General features: G+C 60.6%; 1 protein-coding gene, 1 long non-coding RNA gene and 2 other non-coding genes across 7 annotated transcripts; 1 reads left to right on the top strand and 3 right to left on the bottom strand.

Moving 5' to 3' along the window:
- Positions 1-3388: 3388 nt before the first annotated feature.
- Positions 3389-11582, top strand: DIPK1B (divergent protein kinase domain 1B). Of its 3 annotated transcripts, none has more exons than XM_025475841.3 (5): positions 3389-3541; positions 6653-6787; positions 9289-9396; positions 9540-9716; positions 10276-11582. In XM_025475841.3, the coding sequence occupies exons 1-5, from the start codon at positions 3479-3481 to the stop codon at positions 11083-11085; spliced, it is 1293 nt and encodes a 430-aa protein (XP_025331626.1). In that variant the 5' UTR covers positions 3389-3478; the 3' UTR covers positions 11086-11582. The 3 variants fall into 3 exon arrangements, with proteins under 3 accessions (XP_025331626.1, XP_025331625.1, XP_048970274.1); XM_025475840.3 differs by having other exon boundaries at positions 9519-9716; XM_049114317.1 differs by having other exon boundaries at positions 3436-3541; positions 6638-6787; positions 9519-9716.
- Positions 11583-12806: 1224 nt separating this feature from the next.
- LOC112677453 (uncharacterized) lies at positions 12807-16050 on the bottom strand. 2 transcript variants are annotated; one of them, XR_003147036.3, is made up of 4 exons: positions 15923-16050; positions 15472-15533; positions 14594-14658; positions 12807-13858 (listed from the first exon to the last, which is right to left on the bottom strand). It is a non-coding gene; the product is annotated as an uncharacterized LOC112677453 (long non-coding RNA). The 2 variants fall into 2 exon arrangements; XR_003147037.3 differs by having other exon boundaries at positions 15941-16048.
- Positions 14366-14501, bottom strand: LOC112677755 (small nucleolar RNA SNORA43). The gene has a single exon (XR_003147187.1). It is a non-coding gene; the product is annotated as a small nucleolar RNA SNORA43 (small nucleolar RNA).
- On the bottom strand, positions 15246-15378 carry LOC112677758 (small nucleolar RNA SNORA17). The gene has a single exon (XR_003147190.1). It is a non-coding gene; the product is annotated as a small nucleolar RNA SNORA17 (small nucleolar RNA).
- Positions 16051-26268: the final 10218 nt, after the last annotated feature.

The following is a 26268-nucleotide window of genomic DNA, read 5'->3' as shown; positions in this document are numbered from 1 at the left end:
CTTGGAGGGAGGGCCACCCTGTTGACACGTAGCCTGTGGACTCTGCTCTCCAGGATGGCTGCGGAATCAGTGCCTGTTACCTACAGCGATTCAGGCCGTGGTGTTGGGTCACGGAGCCCTAGGAAGCCAGTACAGCTACTTGCAGGGTTACAGGCTACAGGCTCCCCTCTTGGGGGCTGGGCACTGTTGGAATAAGTGACAGCGGCTGGCGGTCACCAGGCCACTTGCAGACACTCAGGGCGGTGGGCGCCTGCTCCCTGACCACGCCGAGCCGCTGTACCACCCAGCCACCGTTGTACCCAGCATCCCATATGGCACCATGCATGGTGACAGCCTGCATAACAGATGGGGGGCAACATGCCAGACTTTGTACACCTGAGGTGGAGGTGGTCACAACACCCCAAATGGGACTCCTGCCCGGGGTGGGGCGGGGGACACAGCCCCAGGCAGCAACCCCCAGCTCCTGGCAAACTGATGCCCTCAGACATCAATGCTGTCTCAGGGTTGTGGGGTGTGCCTCCTACCTTGCCACTGGGCTGCTTTCCCAAGCACCCCCACCCCTGCTGACCGGCCACCACCCCCCCGGGGCCCCCAAAACACAGTGGGTCTCTGGTTTCTCCTGTGATCTGATAATGGTGCTCCTTGCGCGTCACTGAAAACAGCCATGTGGGCTGCTGCTCAGGTGTCGGGGGCCCTCCAGTGTCCTGCAGCCTGGCACCTACTGCTGCTGAGCTGGGTGCAGCCTCCCCCAGGGTGCACTCTTCCAGGTTTCTGGTCCCACCCCTGCACTCTCTCCCTGGCCTGGGTACGACGGCTGCCCCCCGGCAAGCACTCCTTGTTCAACCACCTCCCTAGTCATGACCAGGGTGAAAGGGTTGGGGAGCATCCAGGTCCTGTTGGGATATCCAGGCTTCTACCCTGACCCTCCTGAGCAGGACGCTTCTTTCCTCTCAGGGCACGCTTTGGCTAGCCCGGGTGCCCCAAAAGGCCCTACGGGGCATACACTTAATTCTGGTCCAGCCACCTGGGCTCCCCCATGTGACTGTCATGGGCCTAGGTTCGAGGGTAATGACCACTTGGTTGAGGACACTGAGGGGCTGAGGGTGAGCCACATGGTCTCAAGTGTAGGGTATAGTGGGTCTCAGTTTTATAAAATGCTTGGGTCCTTTATTGTACCTGATCTGTGTCAGTCAGTGCCCCGTCAGGTGACAGAGACTGCGTGGCAATGCGCACAGTAGAGTTTACACGACAGAGGCATGGCCTAAAGAGCAAACCCCCACGAGGGCTGAGCCAGAGCCCCCTGGCCCCAGGCTGGGCCGCAGTGGCGGAGAGGTCACCATGGTGCCTGCAGAATCGCTGGGAATCTGCCCAGTGGGACTTCCTGAAAACCAGTGTCCAGGCTGCTGGGGGAAGGCTGCTTGAAGCGTGGTGACCCGCAGGAAGCACTGATAGCATCACACAGGAGTTCACCTTTCAACAAATTTGCCAGAGTAACTAGACATCCATGTGCAAAAAGCCCACCAAAGAAAAATCCCTAAACACAAAACCAAAACCCGAAATGCCACCTTGCCCTGCATCCCGCACGGTTTAGAAAAGTTACCTTCGACCAGAATCATGGGCCTGCGTGCAAAACCCAAGACAGTAGCCCGCCCCTCACCCACATGGGACCTGTTCTAAGACCCCCAGCGGCCACCTGAAACCACAGACAGTGTTGACCCCATATAGGCTGTGTTTTCTCCATGACATGCATGCCTGTGACCCAGCTCATAAACTAGGCGGACAACAGCAGTGACAATAATGTAATAAAAAGGGCAGCCCCGGTGGTGCAGCAGTTTAGTGCCGCCTGCATCCCAGGGCGTGATCCTGGAGACCTGGGATCGAGTCCCACGTCAGGCTCCTGCATGGAGCCTGCTTCTCCCTCCTCCTGTGTCTCTGCCTCTCTCTCTCTCTCTGTCTATCACAAATAAATAAATACATCTTTTAAAAAAATAATGTAATAAAAATAGATTGCCGGTAATGGCATGCTGCACCAAAGTTACATGGCTGTGGTCTTGCTCTCCTGCTGTCACGCCGCCCTGTGCTCACCCCCGTGGGACACCATGAGAGGTGAGGTGCCCGCTGGACGAGAGGCAGGAGGCAGGGGTGCAGGCGAGGAGTGCTGCGGGCGCTGCTGCTGGCCTGAGCATCCGGCAGGAGGAAGGCCATCTCCTTCCAGGACCACGGCCATGGTGGCGAGTGAGACCACAGGGACACGGGGACACTGCTGTACCAAAGTCTCTAGAGGGAAACACCCAAGATGTTTGTGCAGCTGGGCTCCACAGATTTCTCCGATGCCACTGGTGAGAAACACACAAACCACAACAGGAAAAAGTGGGTCATGGGCTTGGTCAACATTAGGAGCTTGTGCTCTTTGAAGGAGACACTCCTGGCGAATCACCTGTTTGATAAGGTAGCAGCTTCCAGAAGACACAGAGAACTCCCCACAGTGAATACGAGGACACAAACATTAGCGAAGAGAAGATGGGAAAAAATATTAAATGGTCTTAGCAAAGAAGATAAATGTGTTTTAACATCGTCAGTGGATAGGGAAATGCACGCCGCGGCACCGGCACCGCCACAGCTCACAGCGACATCGGCAGGTGACACCAGCTCACGGGTCAGCGAGCCGCCCGGCGCGTCCGAGTGGAGGGAAAACCCACCCTCACACAAATCCCCTGCGAAAGCTCAGGGCCGCCGCGCCCCCCGCCGCCCCACGGCCGCCTGCGAACGCGCACGGGGCGGCGCGCGGCTCCACCGGGACCAGGTACGGGATTTCCGGCCTCCGCCGGTCAAGGGCCGGACCCCGAGGCGCCCCTGCTGCATTGGTTCCCGGCACGCGGGGCAACGACCAGCGCGGGGGCTGCAGGGCTCCACGCGGGAGGGCGCGGAGGGAGCGGCGGCTGCAGGGCCACGCAGCGACAAATGTGCGCCCCCCGCGTTCCGGGAAACAGGGGCGAGACCCGCCGCTCCTCGGCCTGGGACCCACACGTGGACCCCCGCTCCTGCTCCCCCTGCCGTGGGGCTCGGGCTGGGCGTCCGCGAGGAGGGCCCCGCAGCCAAAGCCCCCCGCTCCCAAGGCCGCCCCTCCCCCACGCCCGCCGCGCTGCCTCCGCCCCTCCCCTCCTCCTCCCGGAGCCCCTCCCCTCCTCCTCGCCGGGGCCCTCCGCCGCTCCCCTCCCCCGCCCCCCGCCTCCCTCCCGGTGCCCCTCCCCTCCCCCGCCCCTGCCCCTCTCCTGCGCCCCCGCCCCCGCCCGGGCCGGCCGGCAGAGTGCGCCCTCGCGTGGTCGTGGACGTGGACGTGGTCGTGGTCGTGGTCGTGGACGCGGGCGCGGGCGCGGGCGCGCGGGGAGGCGGCGGCGGAGGGCAGCCGTTGCGGGCCGGCCCGCGGGGCTGGGGCTGAGGCCGAGCCGAGCCGGGCCCGCGCACGCCGGGGCCCACCATGCGGCGGCTGCGGCGCCTGGCGCACCTGGTGCTCTTCTGTCCCTTCTCCAAGGGCCTGCAGGTAGGCGTCCGTCCCCGGGGTCTGCCGCGGGTCGCGGGGCTCCTACGCGCTGCGCTGCGGGGCCCGGGGCGGCTGCGGGGCTGCGAGGGCTGGGAGCGGCGCCGATGGGCGGGCGGAGGGGCGGCGGATGCTGCGGGGGCCGCCCTCCCCCGGGCTGGACCCTCCCGCAGGCCCGGAAACCACGCCGTGGCCATCAGTCTCCTCTTTCCTCACTTGAAAGAGGGAAGGTTTGTGTTTGTGTTATGGAAAACTTGGGCCACCTAGAAACGCTCTCCGGAGGACATAACGTCCCCCCTGGGTCATCTCCCAGCCAGCCCGAGTCCAGGGGTGTGCCCTGACCCCACCCTGACCTTGGACATGTCCCTGTCCAGCCTGGGGCCCGCTGTCTGCCCCGGGAGACCCCGCTGAGAAGCCTGTCACTTCTGCTTTGGGTGCTCCTAGGCAGGCCCACCCTGTGACCGAGATGCCCACACCTGGCCTCCCCAGGCTGTCTCAGGGCCCAGCCAATAGGGTCCCTGGAAGGGTGATGGTGCCCTTGGGTGCCAGCGGCCTGAATGTCCTCAGCTACCCTGTGCGGAAAAACCTCAGAGCCAGGAAACATTGGGGTTTGGTGTGGGACACCCTCCTTGACCACCTAGGACCTCGGGGTACATCCTGGTCTTGGCCCAGCCCTTGACCATGTGGGAGCTGAGGTGTCCAAAGGCCCACCCCTAGGCCAGGAAGTCGGGTGTGTACCGCCCCCTCCAGGGGCCTTGACCACGTTGCTGCAGGGATGGGGGGAGGGGGGAGAGCTTGAGCTTGACCTAGGACCCAGGATGCCCTGGTTCCCTGTGCCCTGCGGAGGCCCCACCCACTTGCTGTTGTCAGGTCCCATTCAGAGCCTCAGTTTCCCTCCTGGGCTGGAGGTGAGGTTGGTGCCATCGTGCTGGCCCGAGGCTAATGTGGCTATGACTGACCTGGTCAGTGGCTACATCAGGAACCAGGGCCAGGTGGGCCTGGGGAGCAGTTGCATGGGACGCTCCGCACTGAGGACGAGGGACTCCCGGGCTCCCTCAATGGGGGAGCCAGGCCCCCCGGGGGGTGGGGGGGAGGCAGGCAGGGGCTGCTCTTGGAGGAAGTAGGTATCTAAGATCAGGATGTTGGGTCAGTGGGAGCCTGCCAATGGGGACTGTGTCCTGGGAGAGCCTCAGGGGGTCTGGCTGGGGTGTGGCTAGTGTGTGGGAGGGCCCACTGCCACTTTGTGAGCTCCCAGTCCAGCGCTGCTCCAGCCTGCCCTCCTCTTGGCTGGGAGCCCCCAACCCCCTGGGGCCAGTCTCAGGGCCCCCTCAGGGCCAAAAGCCACACACACACACACCGGCCGCCACCTTGCAGAGCATTGTTCTGCCCACTGGAAGTCTTCTGACCTTGTCCTGCCGAAACAACACCCCTAGCTCCCCAGCCCCCCACCCACTGTTTCTCTGCTTTCCTGTTTTTCATTTTGAACAAATCTGACGGAAGCAGATGTGGTGGCCGGGACAAGTGGGCCCTAGGCCCAGCCTCTTGGCCTGCACAGGGCACCCCAGCCTACTGCTCCTTGGCCACTGAGGCTCCAAGCATGCCCTGTGGCTCTTGGGGTCCTCCTGCCGCAGCCCCCCCCGGAGGGCCGCAGTGCGAATGGGTGCCATGGAAGCAGGAGGTGAGGCCCCTGCCTCTCCTGAAGGAACGTGAAAATGGCCATAGCCCCCGTGCTGGGCCCAGGGGCCCCTACCTACCCCGTGTTCACCAGAGAGCTGGTGGCCCCATCTCTCAGAGCCAGCCAGGACCCAGAACTAGCAGGCCCAGCACTGTGGCCCAGTGGGGCACATAGGAGTTGGCCGGGTAGCTGGGGCACATAGCACCCCCCCATGCGGGTAGGGGCCTCCTGCTTTCTGGCGCTGGGGTCCAGCCACCTTGACCAGAACACTGGTGACCCTGTGCCCTCAGCTGGCTGCTCCTGGACAGCAGTCCCGGTGGCCTGTGGTTTGCCTGTAGCTTGGGGGCAGGGTGGGAAGGGAGAGGGTGCCCCTGGAACCCGGGTTTGGGAGCTGGGTGGGAGGCCACACCCTCAGTGCACCTGCTGCAGGTGGGTCTGGGCCCCTGGCCCCTGTGACTCTGCTCATCTGCTGGGGAACCTGGCGGAGGGCTGAGCCCGCAGAGACGCTGTCCCAGCCCACCGCAGACATGGGGGCAGTACTCTGGCAGTGGGGCTGGGGCTTGTCTCATTTATTCTTTGTTGCGGGAAAATACACATAACTTAAAATTTACTGTCTCAGGGGCGTCAGCGCACTCACACTGTCATGCATCTGTTCCCTCTGTCCCTGTTCTATTTCCCAGACTGGACTCTGTCCCTGTGACACACACACCCCCCACCCCCATGTCTGTGAGTCTGACTCCTCAGGAGCCTCCTGGGAGCGAGTCCTTCAGGGCTGGTCCCCCTGCACCAGGTTCACCTTCCTCGGCACTGTGTCCCCCAGGTCCATCCGCATTGTGGCAGGTGCCGGGATTTCTTCCTATTAAACAGTGAATGATTTTCCGTGCTATGGATGGACCCTGTTCACCTGCCAGTGGTCCCTTGGGTTGGCCCTTCTTTGGCTCTGGGGACAATGCCCATGGGGGTACAGTCCTGTATGGGCAGCAGGGCTGCTGAGGCCTGCCCTCCACACCAGCGGCCTCCATGCCTCTACCTGGGTCCCCGACGCTGGCCCCGCATCAGCCAGGACTCCCCACCCATCAGAGGACAGCGCGCACGGGGTGGTGGGAGGTGGTGGTGATGTTCCAGCTTGACCTTGTGCAGAGGTTAAAGGTCATCATGAAATGAGAGCAAGATGGGAGAAAAATCTCTGAAAAATACTTTTACTCATCGAAATAGAGTTGCCAATTCTGTGTCCTCCTTCCTTTTGAGGTTTATTTTTGCCTGCGCTGAGATGTAAGTCTGGGAGGACCAGGCATCTGCCCCCACCCCAGAGTGGGCGCATGGAGGGTGGAGGGTGATGGAGTGGAGCAGGGTGTTGGCCCTGGGAGAGGAAGGCTGGGAAGGCTGGGGGACCCACGCACCCCGGGTTTGGTGCATCCTCACAGGCCTCTCTCCTGCAGGGCCGGCTCCCGGGCCTCAGGGTCAAGTACGTCTTCCTGGTCTGGCTGGGCATCTTCGTGGGCAGCTGGATGGTGTATGTGCACTACTCATCCTACGCGGAGCTCTGCCGTGGGCGTGTGTGTCAGGTGGTCATCGTAAGTGTCGCCGGGGGCCGGCCTTGGGCTGACGCGGAGCAGTGAGCCCCGGGCCTCCTTCCCACCTAGTGCTGGCCACTCCGAGGTGGCCCTGGATCCTCAGAGGCGCCAGCATGGTGGACTTTTGAGATGGACCTGATGGCACTGGGTGTAGGAGAGGCTAGGGAGTGGCAGGGAGGCAGGGGGACAGTGGGGAGGCCGCTGTGGGTGGGAAGGAGGGTGTGAGCTGGTGGCTGGAATGTTCCAAGATGCCTGGGGGGAGGACTTTTAGCAGGGAGACCGTTAGTGGCCTTGAGCGCCCCTCCCAGAGTTAAGGATCGGATGCAGTGCCAGAGTCTCAGCCTGTGGCCTCAGAGCAGGCCACTCGTGAGTGCATGCAAGTCCATGGGTGTGCATGTGGGGGAGTGGGTGCGATGAGCCCAAGTGCTCATACACGTGAAGGCACATGGGCTCACGTTTGCACCCCTGGTGGTCACACTGACTCAGGCTGAGGGGACAGGACCACAGTGGCCCTGGGGGCCCCAGCAAGCCCCAGACTCCTCTGACCCAGCTCTGCGCCCTGCCTGGCCTCCCGGCGATCTGAGGGCCTAGGCTCTGCTGCCCCAGGACAGGCCTAGAGGGCCTGCAGGAGCCACCCTCTCCACGTCACCGCAGCCTGGAGCTGCTCCCCGCCGTAAACTGAAGGGGGCCCCATGTCCCAGCTTGGCAGGCCTGCTCTGGCCAAGTTTGGTGGGGTTAGAGTGGGGGCCTGGGGACCCCCGTGACAGGATTTGCAAGAGGCCGAGAGGGGTCTAGTCCCGACTGTTGGCTGCATACCTCCCCGGGGCCCAGTTAGCACCCAGTGCCCAGATGCAGGACCCACACTGGGGGAGAGGCCTCTCTGCCTCCCCCATGATGGTGGCCTCCAGGGGCCAGGCCTGAGCTGGGCACTGGAACTCAGCTCTGCCCTCAATGTCCTGGGGTCTGGGGTTTGTGTAGGGCAGACGGGGGCATCTGGCAGGGGAGGCCTTGCTGTGTGGACTGCTCAGGGTGAGGGTGGTGCTGGGGCAGCCAAGGGCCCTGAGAGGTGGGGGAGGGTTGTAGTGAGCTCTGGGGCTGGGGTGCACTGCAGGCATGAGGGCGGCAGCTGGGGGGGGGCGGGGCGCTTAGGGATGCAGGGAACAGCCGCTGGAGGCTCAGCAGGGGATTCTGAGACCCACGAAACTTGGCTAAGGCTGTCTCCCTGGGTTGCCCCTGGGCTGTGGGGGCACCCTCCCCTTTTCTGAGGAGATCTGCCTGCCTCGTGGGGGTTCCACAGCGTGTCCAAAAGCAACCAGGGTCATGGGGCAGGTTCTTGCGGGCTCTGAGGCTTTGGCAGGTATGCAGCCTCCTGTAGATGGGGAACAGGCTGGGAGGCAGGGCCCTGTGCCCCCAGCCTGATGGGCTGGAAGTGCCCTGAGGTCATGGGGCAGTCTGCCCCCTCAGCCCCCAGGGAGCCTCTCCCCAGCCTGGAGGTCAGTGTGGCCAGGAGGCTCCTTCCCTGGCCCTGGGGGGGAGGGTTGCTGGGCACAAGCGTTTTCCTGGCTGCCCACCCAGAAGGCCCTGTGCTGCTGGGGCCCAGAGCCCACTGCTGGCAGGGGGATGATTTTTCCGTGTTTCCTTTACCATCTGGGTGAGCAGCCAGCGATTGCACACCACAGCTGACGCCTCCTTCTCAGGCCTCTGGTTCTGTCCCAGGCCTGCCCTCCATCCTCCCCACACTGCGGTGGCGCCCTGCTCTGCCTCCTCCTGTCCTCCTCGTCCTCCCCACTCCTCCCTGTGCTTGCTTCCCTCTCCTTCCTCCCAGCCAGGCTCTGTGAGGGCCGGATTCCATGGCAACGGTGATGCACTTCCAGGAATGCACCCCACCAGCTCCAAGCTGCAGATGCTGGACTCCCATCCCCCCAGGGTGCCCCCACCTTCCTGCTTGGGTCAGCCCAGACCTGCAGGGCAGCCACAGCGGAGCCCAGCCTGGTTCTGGCTGCAAGCAGCTCCCACTCACAGGGCATCTAGCTAATGAGGTGGCCTGGGGGGCGGGCGGGCGGGCGGCTTGCGTGAGGGACAGCCCCAGGCCCAGAACCTGGGGGTGGGGGGAGCCCCACCACAGACTCTGCTAGTAGCCCCCTCCCATCACCCTGGGGCAGGGGCAGGGCCCCATCATGTCCAGCTCTGCTGCTCCCACTTCCTGCCACAGGGGAGAGCCCACCTTGAGGGATGGTGGGGATGGGTGGTAAGAGTGGCTGTGACTCTGCGAGGGGCTGGCAAACAAAGCCTCCTGCCAGCGGGGTGAGGTGCCCAGGCCCTCCGCGTGGCTCAGGTGTGGCCACAGAGAGCTGAGCCAAGTGGAGCAGCTGAAGAACCAGGGGCAGCTGACATGTGTGATGGGGTCACAACTTGCCCCGCACCCCAGAGGACTCAGAGCCAGCCAGGGGAGGGGCCCCTCCTCCTCAGGCCACGTCCTGGTGTCTTCCTCCCATCTCCAGTGTGACCAGTACCACAAGGGCATCATCTCTGGCTCCATCTGCCAGGACCTGTGCAACCTGCACAAGGTGGAGTGGAGGACGTGCCTGTCGTCTGTCCCGGGCCAGCAGGTAAGCCCAGCAGGCTCTGGCCGGGCTCAGCCCCGGGGCCCTGCTGGGAGGCCCTCCTGCCCTTTGCCTGGGGGCCCGGGGCTCAGACACAAGGTGCAGCGGGAGGGGACGTCTGCTCGGAGGACCCCTGTGGCCCCATCCAGGTGTACAGCGGGCTGTGGCAGGGCAAGGAGGTGACCATTAAGTGTGGCATCGAGGAGGGCCTGGACCCCAAGGCCAGGTCAGACCCGGCCCCCCGGCAGGAGCTGGTGCTGTTCGACAAGCCCACTCGGGGCACCTCGATTAAGGAGTTCCGAGAGATGACCCTCAGCTTCCTCAAGGTCAGTGGGCTCCTGGGGGCCGTGTGGAGTTCAGGGCAGGGGGAGTCAGAGCCCCCAGCCAGGCATGTGGCTGGACCCCAGCTCCGGGCAGACCCTTGCTCAGGGGGGCACCCATTGGGTACAGAGGGCCCCCCTCCGCCCAGGGGGCATCTGTGTGGGGAGAGCCAGGAGCTGTGTGTGCACAGGAGGCTGGGATTGGCGGGAGCACCTTCACCTCTGTGCTCCCCAGCTCCAAATCTCAGTGCAGATGCCGGGACCCAGAGCCCCGGGAGCAGCTCCTGGAGAAGTGAGGGGGCACCAGTGGTCAGCAAGGGCTTCCAGGGGACGGCAAGGGTAGCTTTGCACAGCCCTGAGAAGTCCCCTCCCTCTGTGTACTGGAGGTGGGCTCTCCCCAGCTGGCAGATGTGCTGGGAATCATGGGTGCCCCCCCCCCCCCCTTCAGTGATCATCCCAGGGTCTGAGCCAGCTCCGTCAGGGAGGGCGTCCTGCTACCTTAGAGACCTGCCACCAGGTCAAGCCTGCTGGCCCTCATTCGGGCTCCTTTTGTTCTCAATGCTAGGCGACCCTGGGAGACCTGCCGTCCCTGCCTGCACTGGTCGGCCAGGTGCTGCTCATGGCCGACTTCAACAAGGACAGCCGTGTGTCCCTGGCCGAGGCCAAGTCGGTGTGGGCCCTGCTGCAGCGGAACGAGTTCCTGCTACTACTGTCCCTCCAGGAGGAGCACGCATCCAGGCTGCTGGGTTCCTGTGGGGACCTCTATGTCACCGAGGGGGTACCACATGGCTCCTGGCATGGGGCCGCCCTGCCGCCCCTGCTGCACACGCTGCTGCCACCTGCCCTGCACTCAGCCCTGCAGCGGTGGCTGGGGCCCGCGTGGCCATGGAGGGCCAAAGTCGCCATCGGCCTGCTGGAGTTCGTGGAGGAGCTCTTCCACGGCGCCTACGGGACCTTCTACATGTGCGAGACCACACTGGCCAACGTGGGCTATACGGCCCAGTATGACTTCAGGATGGCTGACCTGCAGCAGGTGGCCCCTGAGGCGGCCGTGCGCCGCTTCCTGCAGGGCCGCCGCTGTGAGCACAGCAGGGACTGCACTTACGGCCGGGACTGCCGGGCCCCCTGCGACAAGCTCATGAGACAGTGCAAGGACGACCTCATCCAGCCCAACCTGGCCAAGGTTTGTGAGCTGCTGCGGGACTACCTGCTGCCCGGCGCCCCTGCCGACCTGCGCCAGGAGCTGGGCAAGCAGCTGCGCACCTGCACCACGCTCAGCGGGCTGGCCAGCCAGGTGGAGGCGCACCACTCTCTGGTGCTGAGCCACCTGAAGACCTTGCTCTGGAAAGAGATCTCCAACACCAAGTACTCCTGATGGATGAGGACCCCCACCCCTGGGGCCGCCTGCTCCAACCCCAAGTACTCCTGATGGATGAGGACCCACACCCTGCTCCAACCTCAAGTACTCCTGATGGACAAGCGCCCCCATCCTGCTCCTCTCCCTCCCAGGGGGCTGCCTGGGCCCTGGAGAGCTACCCTTGCTCTTGGTGCCCCCGTCTTCACTCTGCCTTCCAGCCAAGGACAGGAACACAGGAGCTGGAGGCCTGGCCTGCTCCAGCATCCCGAGGCAGTTCCTGTGACCCTCCTGCAACAAGCCAGGGAAGCCCTGTGTAGTCCCCCCTCACCCTCGTTCCCCAGCTTCAGATGCCAAGAACCCTGACAGAGGGCCTGCAGAGCTGGACCAGGAGAGGCTAGAAGGGGATAGGGGGCAGGAGGGAGCACGTGGAGCCTGACCAAAGGGCTGGCTGAAGGGCTCCCCCTGGGCTTTGTTACTTTGAAGAACCTGACATGTAAATAAACAGCTGTTCTGAGGCTGGAGTTCTCTCATGCCACGTTGGGGCCCTGGCTTGACACCCACCATCCATGGCCTACGGGGCTCAAACGTGGGAGCTGCCCTCGCCCAAGCTGGATGGAATGCAGCACAGTCCTTTGGGTTCACTGGAGAAGCGTCAGCAGGCATCCCTTACGGTCTCTCCTAGATCCCCATTCTGGGGGGCGGGAGGGGAGTGATGGGATGCCAGACACTGAAATGTCCCACTCCTGCTGAAGACCAGCCCCCATGCCTGGTAGTGGCAGGGTTCACGAGGAAGGTAGCAGATGGAGGCAGCTGTAGGTGAATTAAGACCCAGGTGTCCTGGTAACAAGAGGCGGGGCCAGCTCACTCTTTACAGAACCCCCTCCTGCAGGCCAGCTGCACACAACACAGCCTCAGCGTGAGCAGACTTCAGGGAAAGACTAGATGGAAACCTCATTATCCAGGAAAGAGTCAAGCATTTGCCCTCCCCCCTGCACCAGGGGAAGCTGCAGGAGCCCGATGCCCTTTTCCTTGGCAGGTGCCCTGCATTGAGGATGTGCAGGCTGTGACCTGCTGGGTGAAGGGGGCACAAGGCACCCCCATGGGGTCAACAGGTGGCTCCCTCTGCTTCCATTCTGCAAAGTGGAAACCCTGGAATCGTTTTGATGAAAGGTAAGGTTTCTAAACCTCCACAAAGTAGTCACAGGTCTTATTACTTCTCCATCCCAGATCTGGGGAGGCTCGGGGACCTGGGGGAGGAGCAGTGTCCCCATCCTGGGCCATGGGGGGAGGGGGGAGCAGAGGCCACTGATTTTTGCAGGCTTAACTCAAAGTGGTTCTTTAAAAACGCCTGGGAAAGGCAACATGGGAACCTGGAGCAGACACTCTCTGCATGTACTTCCCTGAATGTCATAGACTTGGGACCAGAGGGGCTTTCCTACCTGCATCCACAGGTGCATGCATGGACATGCACACACATGGTGTCCTGTTTGGGCCTCAGCTAATCAGTGTAAGGAAAAGCCAAGTTAAGACAATTTTTTTATTTTTATTTATTTATGATAGTCACACAGAGAGAGAGAGAGGCAGAGACACAGGCAGAGGGAGAAGCAGGATCCATGCACCAGGAGCCCGACGTGGGATTTGATCCTGGGTCTCCAGGATTGCGCCCTGGGCCAAAGGCAGGCGCCAAACCGCTGCACCACCCAGGGATCCCAAGTTAAGACAATTTATTCAAGACCAAGTTTTCAAGTTTTGCCGAGAGAAACACTTTTATTGAAAAAATCATTCAACCCTTCAGCTTACCTTAAAACTCATCCTACATACATCTTTTTCCCCAACTAGATTTTTCTTCCTTGTGGGGTAGGGGAGGAATAATCCAAATATAGCACAAAAAAGTTTAGAATTGTGGCTCCTGGGACGCCTGGGTGGCTCATTGGTTGGGCATCTGCCTTCGGCCTAGGGCGTGATCCTGGAGTCCTGGGATCGGGTCCCGCATTGGGCTCTGCATGGAGCCTGCTTCTCCCTTTGCCTATGTCTCTGCTTCTGTGTCTCTCTGTGCCTCTCATTAATAAATAAAATCATAAAAAAAAAAAAAGGAATTGGGGCTCCTGGGCGGCTCAGTCGGTGGAGCGTCCAACTCTTGGTCTTAGCTCGGGTCTTGTTGTCAGGGTCATGGATCAAGCCCTGTGTCAGGCTCCCCACAGGCTGTGGACTCTGCTTCAGATGCTCCCTCCCTGTCCCCCAGCCCCACCCAGCTTGTGCTCTGCTTGTGAAGATCTTACTTCCCCCTTGAACACAATGGCTGGATTAAGAACCAAGACCCTGCAGGGAAGATCCTCCTCATCCTCAGCCCCCGACACAAGGTGCACACAGGACACATGAAGGCCTGGCACCTCCAAGCTGGGGTGTGCCCTGTCCCTGAGGCAACTGAGAGCAGAGCCAGGGCCACACTGGCCACTGGGGGGTGCCTCTGCAAATCATCACTGCATCAGAAGCAAAGGCACAGACGCCCCATTTGTCTGGACCCCTTCCCTAAGCCTTAGCCTGCTTGGATTTCCTGGAGTCCGAACAGTCTCTACTAAGCCCTTCTCTTAAGGGTTCCTGTTGCGTGGGCCCCAACAGAGCCATCTCATGGGGGCAAACTCCAGCTGAGCACACTCAACTGCTTTTCAACGTTTTGCAAAAATGCCTTAAAAAAAAAAAAAAAAGCAACACATATTACTCTTATTCACCTGAAATCAGTGGGTCTCTCAGCCCCAGTCTTGTGTACTCATCCCGGTGTTGGGCTCTCCACCTGCAAGGAGGCAGGACAGCCCCAGTCATATCCCTCCACTCACCAGCATCCTGGTTTGGACCATGGCTTACTGGGCTCCACACAGGCCTGACCTTTACAAAGCCAGGTGCGGCCCTCTGGCCTCCCTCCCATCCCCAGCCTGACGAGACATCCTCTCCTCTCAAAGGGTCCTTAAAGCAGGGGTCTGGAGGCACAGGGAGGGACAACAGGCCACTCATAGCAGCTCTCAGCCAGGGATGCACAACACACTTGCCCAAGGACTTCCAGAAAGCCCTCTGCAGACAGACCTACAGAGGGACTGTTTTCAGGAAAGAAACCTCCTCCCGGTCAATCCCACTGTGCCAAAAGCTCATATACATGCATGGTGCACTCAATTCCCATAAAGGGTCTCTTTACAGACAAATCAGAAAAAGCGTTTGGTGCCAGGCTCCACATTCCCAGGCAGAAGCCCAGGGTAGGTGTGCCTGCCGAGCGCACGTAGTAGCAACCGCGTCCACGGCAGCTGAGGCATGTTTGGCTACAAACCATTCTTAGTGCCCACTGTTCTGAGCACTGAGCGTAGAAATAGCCACTTCCTCTTTGCCCTGACATCCCAGGTGCAGCAAAGCAGCTGTATCTGTGGTGCTAGTAGGTCCAGCACCTGCAGGGCAGCCAGTCCCTCCCACCTTCCCACCTGGCTAGGTCCAGGAATATGGCCTCCCCCCAGGGGGGAGCTAGCCTCATTTCTCCTCTTACCTTCTTCTGGATGGTGCTGGTCATTTATTCTGGCCCCCTTCACAGGCTAGCTATCACCTTCCTTCCTGTAACAGTAATAAAAATGCTTAGGCCCAAATCAGAGTAGAATACAAGCTGGCTGTCATTGTTATTGTTAACCCAACCAGGGGCCAGTAAACCACCTCTGCAGGATTCTGAAGAACCTGACCGGCTGGCCAGGCAGGTGGCAGAAGTTAACTATGAATAGCGTCCTTTACCTTTTCTGCCATCACCTTGCAGAGCCCTGGCAGACAGCCCAAAGTGGAGGTCATGGACCTGGACAGCCAGCGCTGGCACCCGGAAGTAGCTTAGTGGCTGATGCACCTGGGATGGCTTTTCTTAGGGACTCCCACACCCTCTCAACCTGAGCTTCTTTAATCTGAATTAATTTGAACTTTACTGGATTGTTAGGTTGTGGTGTTCACTTAACCCCAAAAAGAAAATATCAGGCGCCATCGTTTGTTTCATCCACTGTGACAAATATGTATAACTGAGATGTTCGGCAAGTCAGACCACCTGCACTCTGAGGGACCCACGTCCCCATCGGGGGCTACCCAAGAACTAGGCCAATCCAAGGGCTTTTACACGGTGGCCTGAGGCTGCCAGCAAACAGGCACCACCAGATGCACTGTCAAGTGTCAGACTATTAATCATCCAGACGTTCACCAGCTGAACACTGGGCGTAGATAAGCCTCTCTTCTTTCTGCCACCCAATGACACAAATGTGACACAGATGCAGCCACACCTGCAACGCCTCTGGGGGCAGTGGAGACGAAGGACCACCTACCTACCCCATTGCAGGAGATGGCACAGAAAGCGCTGAAGTTGCAAACAACAGTTAGTTAGTTGTTGACACTAACCTGTCAACTCACCCGAGATCCCAGGACGCTCTTCCAGGCCGGGTTTCCAGCAGGAAAGCTCCCTAGAGGAAAAAAAGAAACGGACCCTCTTCAGAAACCCGACACGTGCGCAAAGGAGCTCTGCACCCACACGGCTCTGCTGCGTTTGCAACCCCAAGACCCTGCCACCTGGGCCGTGTATTCCCAGAATACACCGGGCCGTTCAACTCCCACCGCCAACCCGGCTTGGCGCGCGCAACACCGGGGTCAGGGGCGCGGGTCCCGCCTGACGTGCCAGCCGCTGGGGCCGGTGCACACACTCCAGCCGGCAGCGCCCGCACCTCTGCGGCAGGCGGCGCGGCCAGGGAGGGACCCAGGCACCGCGGCACGCGGACGCCGCCCTACGTTTGGCCACAACGCACGAAATAACGACCGGGCCGCCTTTCCAAACAAAAGTACAGCAACTCCTCACCCCCGAGCGCGGACTCACGGAAAGCCGGGCCCTGCGCGCCAAACCTCGGCTAGCGAGCCGCTGCCTGAGGGGAGCCGGGCCCGCGCACCCTCCAGCAGGCACCGCCGCCCCGCCGCCGCGAGAAAGGGCGCACACCCACGCGTCGCGCCTTTTATAGCGCGTACGGCGGCCCGCGAGGGTCAGACGATACCGCCCCGAGCCCCCCGCTGCGGCGCCCTCTAGCGGGCCCTCCCGGCGTTGACGCGGCAGGCCCCGCAGGCCCTGCAGGCGGCGTCGGGGGCGGGAGCGAGGACCCCTCCCACGCCGGGGCAGCCCGGCCCCGCAGGCTGGGCTCCTCCTCCCCCAGGGCTGGACGCGGCAAAATGGAAATCGCAGTGACCCTACATCCGTGAGCGGCCGAACCGCCCGAGCCAGTCTACGCAAGGCACACCGAACAGCGCCAGGCACGCCAGCGCTCGACCCTGCCTCCCCAGGTTCCCGCCCTGCACCCCACGAGCGTCCCTGAAGCGGGCGCCACCTCCTTACTCCTGGCAGCAGGGCGTCTGGCTATGGGATCTCCCGGTGCACCGCCCGAAGCCCCTCGGGAAGACCCCTGCAGGGTCTTGACCCTCACCCACCCAGGACAGGTCTCCCGCTGACGGGAGGATCACCTTCACCGGCCAGCCCCTGGGGCAGGGTCTGGGAGGACCCGCCTGGATTCATTAGCCCCCTGCTGCTTCCCACCAGCTAACCGGTTACCTGCTCACCTGGGCAGGTGGGGGTGACGTCATGCATCCGCCTTATCTCGTAAGCTCCCGCTGCGGGGGGGCTTCCATGAAGAGCTCCACAGCATTCTCAGTGATGAGCATCTTCTGCCCTAGGGGCAAAGTGGGGCGTCCCGAGGTACACCCACACCTGCCTCCCTCTGCAGTCTAGCTGTTGGGGCTGAAGGCTCTGCTGCCTGTGACCTTTCCCTGCAGTACTGGGCAGTACTGGGCAGGTGGGCTGCTCTCCCCTTGCAGGTGCGCTGCACACTGGAGGAGCAATAGTAGTCTGGCTTCCCTGGGACAGGCCAGGCTGGTTTGAGGAAGGAAGGACACCCACCCCCATTTACCCAACAACTTGGAGGAAGCAAAATCCCAGAGGAAACAGCTAGACCTTTGCAGACATAATGCTGGGGGAAAAAAAAAAAGAGGAATGTCACACTCTGGTCTTCAAAGCAGCTGGCCACATGGTTGGACTAGGTAATGATGGCATGGACAGTGGGAGGCAGGTGCTCATTGCTCTTCTTGACCTGCTGGGACCACATTTAGCCCAGGCAGCTGTAGGGCACTACCTTCTGGAACAGGTCCTGTGGGTCAGGGCGAGTGTCCCCAGGCCCTGCCACACCTCAGGGCTCAGCATCCGCAGCCTCCCAGTTTCAGGGAGGGTCCCTGGTTAGAACTCCAGCTCAGGAAGCTGAGGATGTGGCCCAAGCTTATGGGAATCCCTGGGTTTGCTCTCGCCCACTGAGAAAACCCAGCACAGGATGACCAGGCCCCCAGACTGAAAGAAATGGAAATAACATCTCACTTCCTCCAAGCACCAGAAGGCAGCTCACACCTGCTCACCTGGAGGGGGCATCGTCCACCCATCTTCACAGGCCCTTTGCTCCACGCCCCTGTGCAGCTGCACTCTTCCTGTGGCCACAAAACATAGCATTGTTTTTCTCACCCGTAGAGTCTGGTGCACATCAGTGGTCTAATAAGTGCTGTGGCTGCAGAGCCTCTTGGGCAAATGGGGCAGGTGACCAGCGCTGGCCCCATAGGGTTTCCTTTTTTTTTTTTTTTTTTTTTTTTAATTTTTATTTATTTATGATAGTCACAGAGAGAGAGAGAAGCAGAGACATAGGCAGAGGGAGAAGCAGGCTCCATGCACTGGGAGCCCGACGTGGGATTCGATCCCGGGTCTCCAGGATCGCGCCCTGGGCCAAAGGCAGGCGCCAAACCGCTGCGCCACCCAGGGATCCCAGCCCATAGGGTTTCCTTTGCCAGAGTCCCTCCCTGGGAGCTCCCATCTCTGACACATATTCCCCGTGTCCTCCCCTCCCCTTGCTCGTGCGTGTGTTGGTCTCTGTCCCTGTGGACCCCATGGAGGTGGAGCAGTGTTTGCACAGAGGTTTGTGAAAACTTTCTCTGGCCTTGGGTTGTGACAATGCTTCTGCCCTCTGTGGAGTGTCTTCCAGCTTTCTGCATTTCCCTTGTGTCTGTGTTGGCCACAGGGAGAACCCACCGTTTCCTGCCTGGGGTCTGGCTGTGGGGTCCCAGAAAGATGGGGTCTCGACCACTAGAGTGTGCCCATATTTACTTAAGGGGCCTCTGTTATGACACCTCCTCTTTCATCCATCATGGATTTCAATACTGAATAAAGGAAATTCTGTGTTAAATAAACACACACAAATGGATCCCTTTGAAATATGTGAGCAGACACAAAGGCACCTACTGTGGGATTCCACTCACAGGAAACATCCAGAACACATAATGGGACAGAGAGAGAGAGAGCAACTTAGGGATTTCCAGAGCCTGGGCTGGGGGAGAAATGGGTTGGGAAGGCTTCTGGGTCAGGGTGTCCTTTGGGGACTGAGATGTTCTACAGCAAAGTTCTGTGATGTGGTGGCACAGTTGCGGGAACACACTTCATACTTATGATTTGTTCAATTGAAAAGAAGTAATTTTATTTAAAAGAAATAGTATATGCCACACAGAATGTGTAAAGATAGAAAGACAGTGAACAGATACCAGAAAGAAAGACCACAGGGGGAGGGGATGACATGTGGGCGGTGGGTCGAGGTCAAGTGATGGACCGAAGGGTGATTGTACAAGGAGGTCTCCTCGAAGGCCTGTGGGCTCCAGGTGTGTCTCTGGGAGCCCTGCAGGAACAGTAGGAGGGGCAGGGGCAGGAGTAGGGTCCCTGTCAAGACCAGGGGCAGGGGCAGGATACATGTCAGGACCAGGGGCAGAAGCAAAGTCATTGTCAGGAGGAGGCGCAAGGCCAGGAGTTGGGACAAGGGCCAGCCCTGGAGCAGGAGCAATAACAGGTCCAGGGTCAGTGTCAGGAGCAGGACCAGGAGCAAGGTCATTGTCAGGAGCAGGAACAGGGTCAGTGTCAGTACCAGGGGCACAGGTAGGAGCAGGAGTAGGGGCAGGGTCAGTGTGGGGAGCAAGGTCAAGAGCAGGGGTAGAAGCAGGTTCATTATCAGGAGCAGGGGCAGAAGAACAGTCAGTGTCACAAACAGGGGCAGGGGCAGAGTCATTGTCAGGAGATGGGGAAGGAGCAAGGTCATTGTCGGGAGCAGGGGCAAGAGCAGGAGTATTAGCAGGGGCAGTGTCAGGAACAGGGACAGGAGCAGGGACATGACCCAGGTTAGGGTCAGGAGTACAAGCAGGAGCAAGTTCAGTGTCAGGAGCAGAGTCAAAAGGAAAGTCAGTGTCAGGAGCAGGAGCACCAGCAGGGGCAGCAGCAGGAGCAGGTGCAGGACTAAGGTCATTTTCAAGATCAGGAGCAGGGACAGGATCAGGACCAAATTCAGTGTTTAGAGCAGGGGCAGGCACAGCGGCAGAAGCAAGGTCATCATCAGGGGCAGGGGTAAGTGTAGGGTCAGGAGCAGAGGCAAGAGCAGGATCATGGTCACAATCAGGGGAAGGATCAGGAGCAGGTGAAGGGACAGGGTCAGTGTTAGGAGCAGGAGTAGATTCAGGACAAGAAACAGTAGTGGGTGTTGGAGCAGGAACAGGAGCAGCAGCTGGGTCAGGAGCAGTTTCCGGAGCAGGGGCAGGATCACTGGCAGCCGCTGGGGCAGGAGCAGGGGACAGAGCAGGAGGTGGTGTGGGGGCAGGAACACTGGTAGTGGCTGAGGCAAGGGCAGCAGCGGGGTCAGGAGCTGGAGCAGAGTCAGGAGCTGGAACACAGTCAGGAGCAGGGTCAGGGTCAGGAGCTAGAGCAGGGTCAGGAGCTGGAGCAGGGTCAGGAGCAGGGTCAGGGTCAGGAGCTGGAGCAGGGTCAGTCAGGAGCTGGAGAAGGGCCTGGGGCAGGAGAAGATGCCAACTCCCCCTGCTTGGGATACAGCTCCTCTTCCTCGTGTGGCTGCTCTCCAAGCACCCCTGTCAGGTCACCTTCTGCTCCAGGGCCCCTGCAGGAGTCTCTGTGGACACCCCCTCTCCCCCCAGAGCTGCGGATGCAGGAACAGCCTCTGTAAGGGGCCCTCCGGCTGCAGGGGGACCATCCTTGGGCTCTGTAGGGGTGCGGGCTCCCACCCCTGCTCCTGGCTGCTCTACATCTGTAACTGGGGCCGTGGGAGAGGGCTCTGAGGGTTCCCCTTGTGAGAGGAGAGAGGCCCTCCCACCATGCCTGCCTCTCCATGAGCCCCTGTAGGGACAGACCCAGCTGAGGGCCTCCCAGAGGGGCCGCAGCCAGGAAGGAACACCCCCCCCAGGGCATCTCCCTGACGACTGTCCCCCAGCTGGGTGTCTGAGCCCAGTCTTGGCTCCTGGCCCCACCTCAGCCTCTGGGGTTCCTCCCTGTGGGGCCCAGCACCCACACCTGCCCAGACACCCCGCCCAGCTTCTCATACTCGTTCTCTGTGGGCCATGGCTCCTCGGTCGTCCCTGGTCCTAGAGACCCTGGTGCAGTCCCTCCAGCCCAGAGTCTGTGGTGGCCCTGCTGGGCTGCGGGGCACGGCTGCCCCTCTCCAGAGACATGGGGAGGGTGTCCCCTGGCCTCTCACCTCTGGCCTTTACGGTGCTCTGCAAGGACAGGGACCAGCAGCCACCCAGAGGCCTCACAGCCCCGCCCGGCCCTCCTCCCTGTGCTCCTGCCCACTCCCCCTGCTGCTCCCAGGCCACACACAGACCTGGGTGTGCACAGCCCTGCACCCAGGACGCAGCGACCCATCCCTGCAGGGCCGGGGTCAGCCCTGGGCAGAAAGACACCGCCCCCACACCCCATCCCACCAGCCAGCCTGGACCTGGGGAGTGAACAGCACCTGCCCACCAGGTTCTGACCCCTCATCAGCCTGCACCTCCTCAGGGAGGGCCCACCCCACATGACCCCTTCCCCACTCCCACATGCATCCTCTGGGAGGGGACCGGGGCTGCATAGATGGGAACAGAGCGGTATAGGGCTGGGCGGGATGGCCCTGGGGTCCCAGTGTTACCTTTCCACCCTTCCTGCCAAATGGATCCCTGACAGGACCCCTCCCATGAAAGGCACTGCTGGCAGGGCGCGCTGTCCTCAGCCTGTGGCCTCCAGACGTAGAGAAGCAGCAGGAAAGCATGCTGTTGGTTTGAGGATCTCCAACCAACTGAGCGGGTAGGGGGCTGTGTCCGAATGCGGGTGCCTGGTTACTCAGATTCCAAATCTCAGGGGACTGTATGGTCAGGGAAGTAAAGTCACTATGGCCTGGGGTCCCCTCACCTGACTTCCTCCTCACACAGAAGCCCTCCCCCCTCCGCCCCAGGGAGTTCCACGGTGGGGGCCGGAGCAGGATCCAGCTCAAAAGGTGGCTCTGACCGGAAAACTGGCAAGAGAGCTGAGACTGGAGCTACCTCAATCTCTGGGCTGGCGCAAGCATCATGTAGGACCAGGCTCCAGCTGCCGGGCAGGTGCCAGAGCTGAATCCACCTCCAGAGTTGATCTAGACCTGGGTCTGCACTTGGATATAACTCTTGAACCCAGGAACAGCCTCCTTCCCAGCCTGTTTTATGGAGGCAAAACTAGGGAGAGCGACAGGCAAGGCTACATGGGGACAATACCTAACAGGGGTGTTCAGACCAAGGATCCCGCATCCCCTACACCACAGACCCTGCCTGGTTCAGTCCTGAGCTCCCGTTAGGGACATCTGTGTGTCCCACCACCCCAGCAGCTGCTCCCACCTGAGCGAGACACTTGCCAGGCACCCTATGCCCCTCTGACCTCTGGTCGGGGCAGGCCCACGGGGGTGGGGACAGTGCTTCCTCACTGCTCTGCCCACAGCCTCAGAACAGTGCCTGGAAGGTAATAGCACCTGACATGTTATACTCATGTGACCCCCCAGCAGCCCAGGGATGCAGGGGGGTGGGGAGGGTGTCCCCAGGTGGGAGATCTGGGCATATTCTCCTGTTCATCCATCCACACCTGTGCCCGCACCAGCACCCATGTCTGTCCCTGGGAGATGAGGTGCACCCCAGACCCCTACCTGCCCTCGGGGCTACAGCCTGACCTACGGGTCAGCATCTCACCCACAGTCAGCAAGCAGGGGAGAGAGAGCTAGAGCATCTCCAGCACCAGACGTTGCATGAGCTGTGGAGCGGAGCCAGCTCTGGCGGGAGCTACGATCTAGAACCATCTGACACCCAGAACTTGCACCAGAGCTAGACTCGTACTATCTGTGGAGCCAGCTCTAGAGCCTGAGCCAGTGCCATCCACACGCGAGAGCCCCTCTGGCTCAAGCACATGGACCAGCTACACGGTTACAAAAACCCCTGACCAGAGCTTCAGAGGGAAGGCCGCCTCCACCCCCACTTCTCCCTCCCATGCTGCCCCAGTGCCAGAGTTAGGGGCAGCCTGAGAACGAGAAGTAATTCTAGCACCAGCTCTAGCCCTGCTCTGGAGGCTGTGGGCTTTTCTTTGAGAAGCCACATGGACCTGCAATTAAGTTGGTGATGTTCTCTCCTCTTGCTGCCTCAGCACCACCTCCAGATGGAGACCAGGCCACTGTACCAGCGCTGGTGAACAACCCCCCCCAGCCCGATGCAGCTGCAGAAGCAGCTACGGAACCAGAGCCCGCTCCAGAGCTAGAGGCGCTTCCATCTCCTGCCCTAGCACCTTCCTCAGGAGCTCCAGAGCCTGAGCCAAGTGTGCACCAGGGTTAGGAGGCCAGCTGCACCTACAGCCAGCGTCTGCCTCAGCCCCCAGGGAGACCTGGAGCAGGCACGGGAGCGCTTGCCACCCGGTGAGCTACAGCAGGTTCTTGTACCAGCAGCAGAGCGAGTGCACCTCCACCTACAAAGCCAGAGCCGCTGTGAGCACCTGCTCTTGGCACCAACTAAGGACTCATGTCCACCCTGGCACCTGCCGTAGAGCTAGAGGTGGGCAGGCTACGGATACAGGGCCTCCAGTGGACACTTGGGCCAGCTCCAGAGCAACAGCCATCTCTCCACTGGTTCCTGCACCAAATCTGGCATCAATGTCAGAGTAAGAGTTAGCTGAGGACTAGTCATTTCTAGAAGCAGCTTGTGCACGACTACCTGTAACAAAACCAGCCCCAGCCCCAGCCCCAGCCCCAGCTCCAGCCCCACTCCCAGCTCCAGCTCCAGCCCCAGCCCCAGCTCCAGCCCCACCCCCAGCCCCAGCCCCAGCCCCAGCCCCAGCTCTAGCTCTAGCCCCAGCCCCAGCCTCAGCCCCAGCCCCAGCTCCAGCTCCACCCCCAGCTCCAGCTCCAGCCCCAGTCCCAGCCCCAGCCCCAGCCCCAGCCCCAGCTCCAGCTCCACCCCCAGCCCCAGCCCCAGCCCCAGCCCTAGCCCCAGCTCCAGCTCCAGCTCCACCCCCAGCCCCAGCCCCAGCTCCAGCCCCAGCCCCAGCCCCAGCCCTAGTCCCAGCTCCAGCTCCAGCTCAGGCACAGGTCCTGAGCCGGGTCCACGGCCAGAGCCAGGGGCATCCCCAGCATCAGCCGCAGCTCCAGCTCCAATGCTAGACCCATCCTCGCCCAATGCCACGCATCACCTCTCTGGAGAGGGAGCAATGGTTTTTCTTCTACATGTTTCATGATTTCTCTATTTAATCACAAACATTTAGATTCAATAGAAATTAACCTTTCATCCCATCAAGCCGTACCATGGAGGCATTAACTCCGTCCTGTACTCTGCTCCCCTGTCACCGCCAGCTGGTCCCTGTCGTCTCCATCACCCCAACGGGACCCTGTACCCACGAAGCAGTCATCCTCAATCTCCTTCCTTACCCCCTGACAAAGACTACTCTGCTCCCAGTTCCGTGCACTTCCCTCACCAGGCCCGCAGCCCCCTCCTCAGCACCACTCTGCCTCACCTCCCTCGGAACTGAAGATCCAGACAATGTCAATGTGCTCTATGCCATGAACTCTACGACCAGAGTCACTATGTCTTGAGAAGCCAATCTTCACCGAAGGGGTGGACAAACCCTGGAGCCAACTCTCCCCTCCCCACCTGAAGCAGAAGGGACCTGAGAGTGCATACAGAAATTTGTAATTGGTCCCCAGAGCTGGCCAGTTCCAGGGCCACCCTCCCCACGGTCTGGCTGGCTGGCTGGGTAGCTAAACCCCTACAGACAGGAGTGACATAGACCAGCCAGGCACGTTTACCTCACCTGCCGGGTCAGATCACCCCCAGGAATAGCATCAGGCTGGGCCCGTCCAGCTGCTGGGCATGATGCCTCACTCCCAACTGGCTGACCTGGCCTTCTGTGGTCCACACAGCCTCGGGTGACTGCTGGTCGGGGATCTAAGGAGTTGCTGTCCTTCCCCGAGAGCACTGCCCGTGGGCACAGAGCCCTGCCAGCTCACTGACTGCCCACTCCACTCTTCCCTCAACCTTCCTGCTTATGGGTCCCCGGTCTGTGCCTTTGGGAACCCCAGAGCACCCACAGCCCCAGTTGGCCTGACCACTGCAGAATTCAACCTTCCCTGCATCCTCCAGGCCCTCACACAGCATCCAGGGCCTGGGCCAGGGACAAGGCCAGCTCCCACTCACAAGGCCTGGAGTAGCTCAGGTGGGACCCAGACCTCAGCACTGGGGACACTGCCACTCCATGACCTCCCCTAACTCCAACGTGGAGGAGATCGGCATGAGCTGTGACCCAGAGGTCCCAGATGGCCAGGAAAAGTGGCTGACTGTCCCATTCCTTCTCCCTGATAGCCCTTCCGAGTACCAGGGATCCCCCCTCACCTGCACAGAAGGGGCCAGGAAATCCCAGCTCCTAAATGGAGCTTCTAGAACCCCTGGAGCTGGACCCCAGCCTGGAGTGCCCTGCAGGATCCAGAGAATCTACTGATCATACCTATCCCCCACCCCAGTGTCTGCCTCCTCATCATCTCTGATGATTTTTGGCACAACCGCGCCAACACAGCTCCTCCTCCTCTTGAGCCACCACCATGTCCCTGGTGGCCACATGCACCCTGCAAACACTCTGTCCCAGGAGTCTGCAACCACAGCTCCTCTTTGCAGCTCTCCATCCAGCACAGAGGCAACATTGCATTGTTCATGTGACTCCAGTTGGAAACCATGGTAACCTGTACCCCATGGGTGAGGAGTCCCCGTGAGGCCTTCCCCTCTCAGTACAGGACTCTTCTGAAAGGCTTCCTGTGAAGGACCTAATAGGACCTCCTGGCAGCATGCCCATCCCCAGGCAGAGGGAGGCCTTAGCACCCTGCTCTGCACAGGAGGAGAGTGCGGCAGGACTCACCTAGAGCTAGAACTGGCTCTGAAACAGATTGCAGACTTACAGACAGAGCCGGGTTGGGAGGAGGAGTCAGCTGCACCATGGCTCTAGCTTGAGCCCCAAGCTTACAGCCCTTGCCCATGTTCCAGCAGTTGTCCCACCAGCTCCAGCAGACAGGTGTCCTGGGACAAGCTCTGAAGGAGATAAAGCTCCAGCAGCTGCTCTCACACAAACTGGACAGGAAAACCTCGTACCACATCAAACACGATTGCTAGAAAGAGAGGCATTTTTATCACCGACTCCTGTGAAAGCTCCAGAGATACTTCTCTAGCTTGAGATCTAGAGCTAGAGCCAGCTCAGGTCAGAGTCAGGTCCAGAACTACCTGTGGCACCAGATCCCAGCTGGAGCCTGGCAAGTTCCAGAGCCAACACCAGCTGCACATGATGCTCTAGATCCTACACACAAGTCAGCAGTAGGTCAAGAGCCTCCACCATCAGCATCTCCAGACCTACAGATGCTCCGTCACCAATTCTAGCATCAGTGCTGCTGCAGCTCTAGAGCTACCACCAGCTCCTTCACCATCGCCAGAGCTAGAGCAGGTGCAAGACCCAGAGCTAGACCCAGCTCCAAATCCAGGTGCAGCATCACCTCCTGACACACAGGCAGATCTGGCACCCACTGCAGACCTAGAGCAACTGGGCTCTGAACTGCAAGACCAAGTCTGGCACCAGCTCCAGAGCTGGAGCGAGCTCCAGCCTCACCTCCGGGACCAGTGGAGGAGATACAACCAGGGCCAATTCAGATACCAGAGTCTTCCTGTCTGCTCTGGGGAAGGCACTTTTTCTTTTCTTTTGGCTTTTTTTTTTCTTTCCGTGATTACATGTGTGTTATATTTCAAAATTAATATAAAAGAAACTTTCTTTTTAAACATTTCAAAATA

The sequence above is a fragment of the Canis lupus genome, chromosome 9 (genome assembly GCF_003254725.2).
Source record: "Canis lupus dingo isolate Sandy chromosome 9, ASM325472v2, whole genome shotgun sequence".
NCBI lineage: Eukaryota > Metazoa > Chordata > Mammalia > Carnivora > Canidae > Canis > Canis lupus.
Note: the sequence above shows the minus strand (reverse complement) of the source record. Positions and strands in the feature narration are given on the sequence as shown.

Coding starts and splice junctions, on each gene's coding strand:
- DIPK1B (XM_049114317.1), top strand. CDS start 3,479: ATGCGGCGGCTGCGGCGCCTGGCGCACCTGGTGCTCTTCTGTCCCTTC. Junction 6,788..9,288: donor GTGTGTGTCAGGTGGTCATC/GTAAGTGTCGCC, acceptor TCCCATCTCCAG/TGTGACCAGTACCACAAGGG. Junction 9,717..10,275: donor TGACCCTCAGCTTCCTCAAG/GTCAGTGGGCTC, acceptor TCTCAATGCTAG/GCGACCCTGGGAGACCTGCC.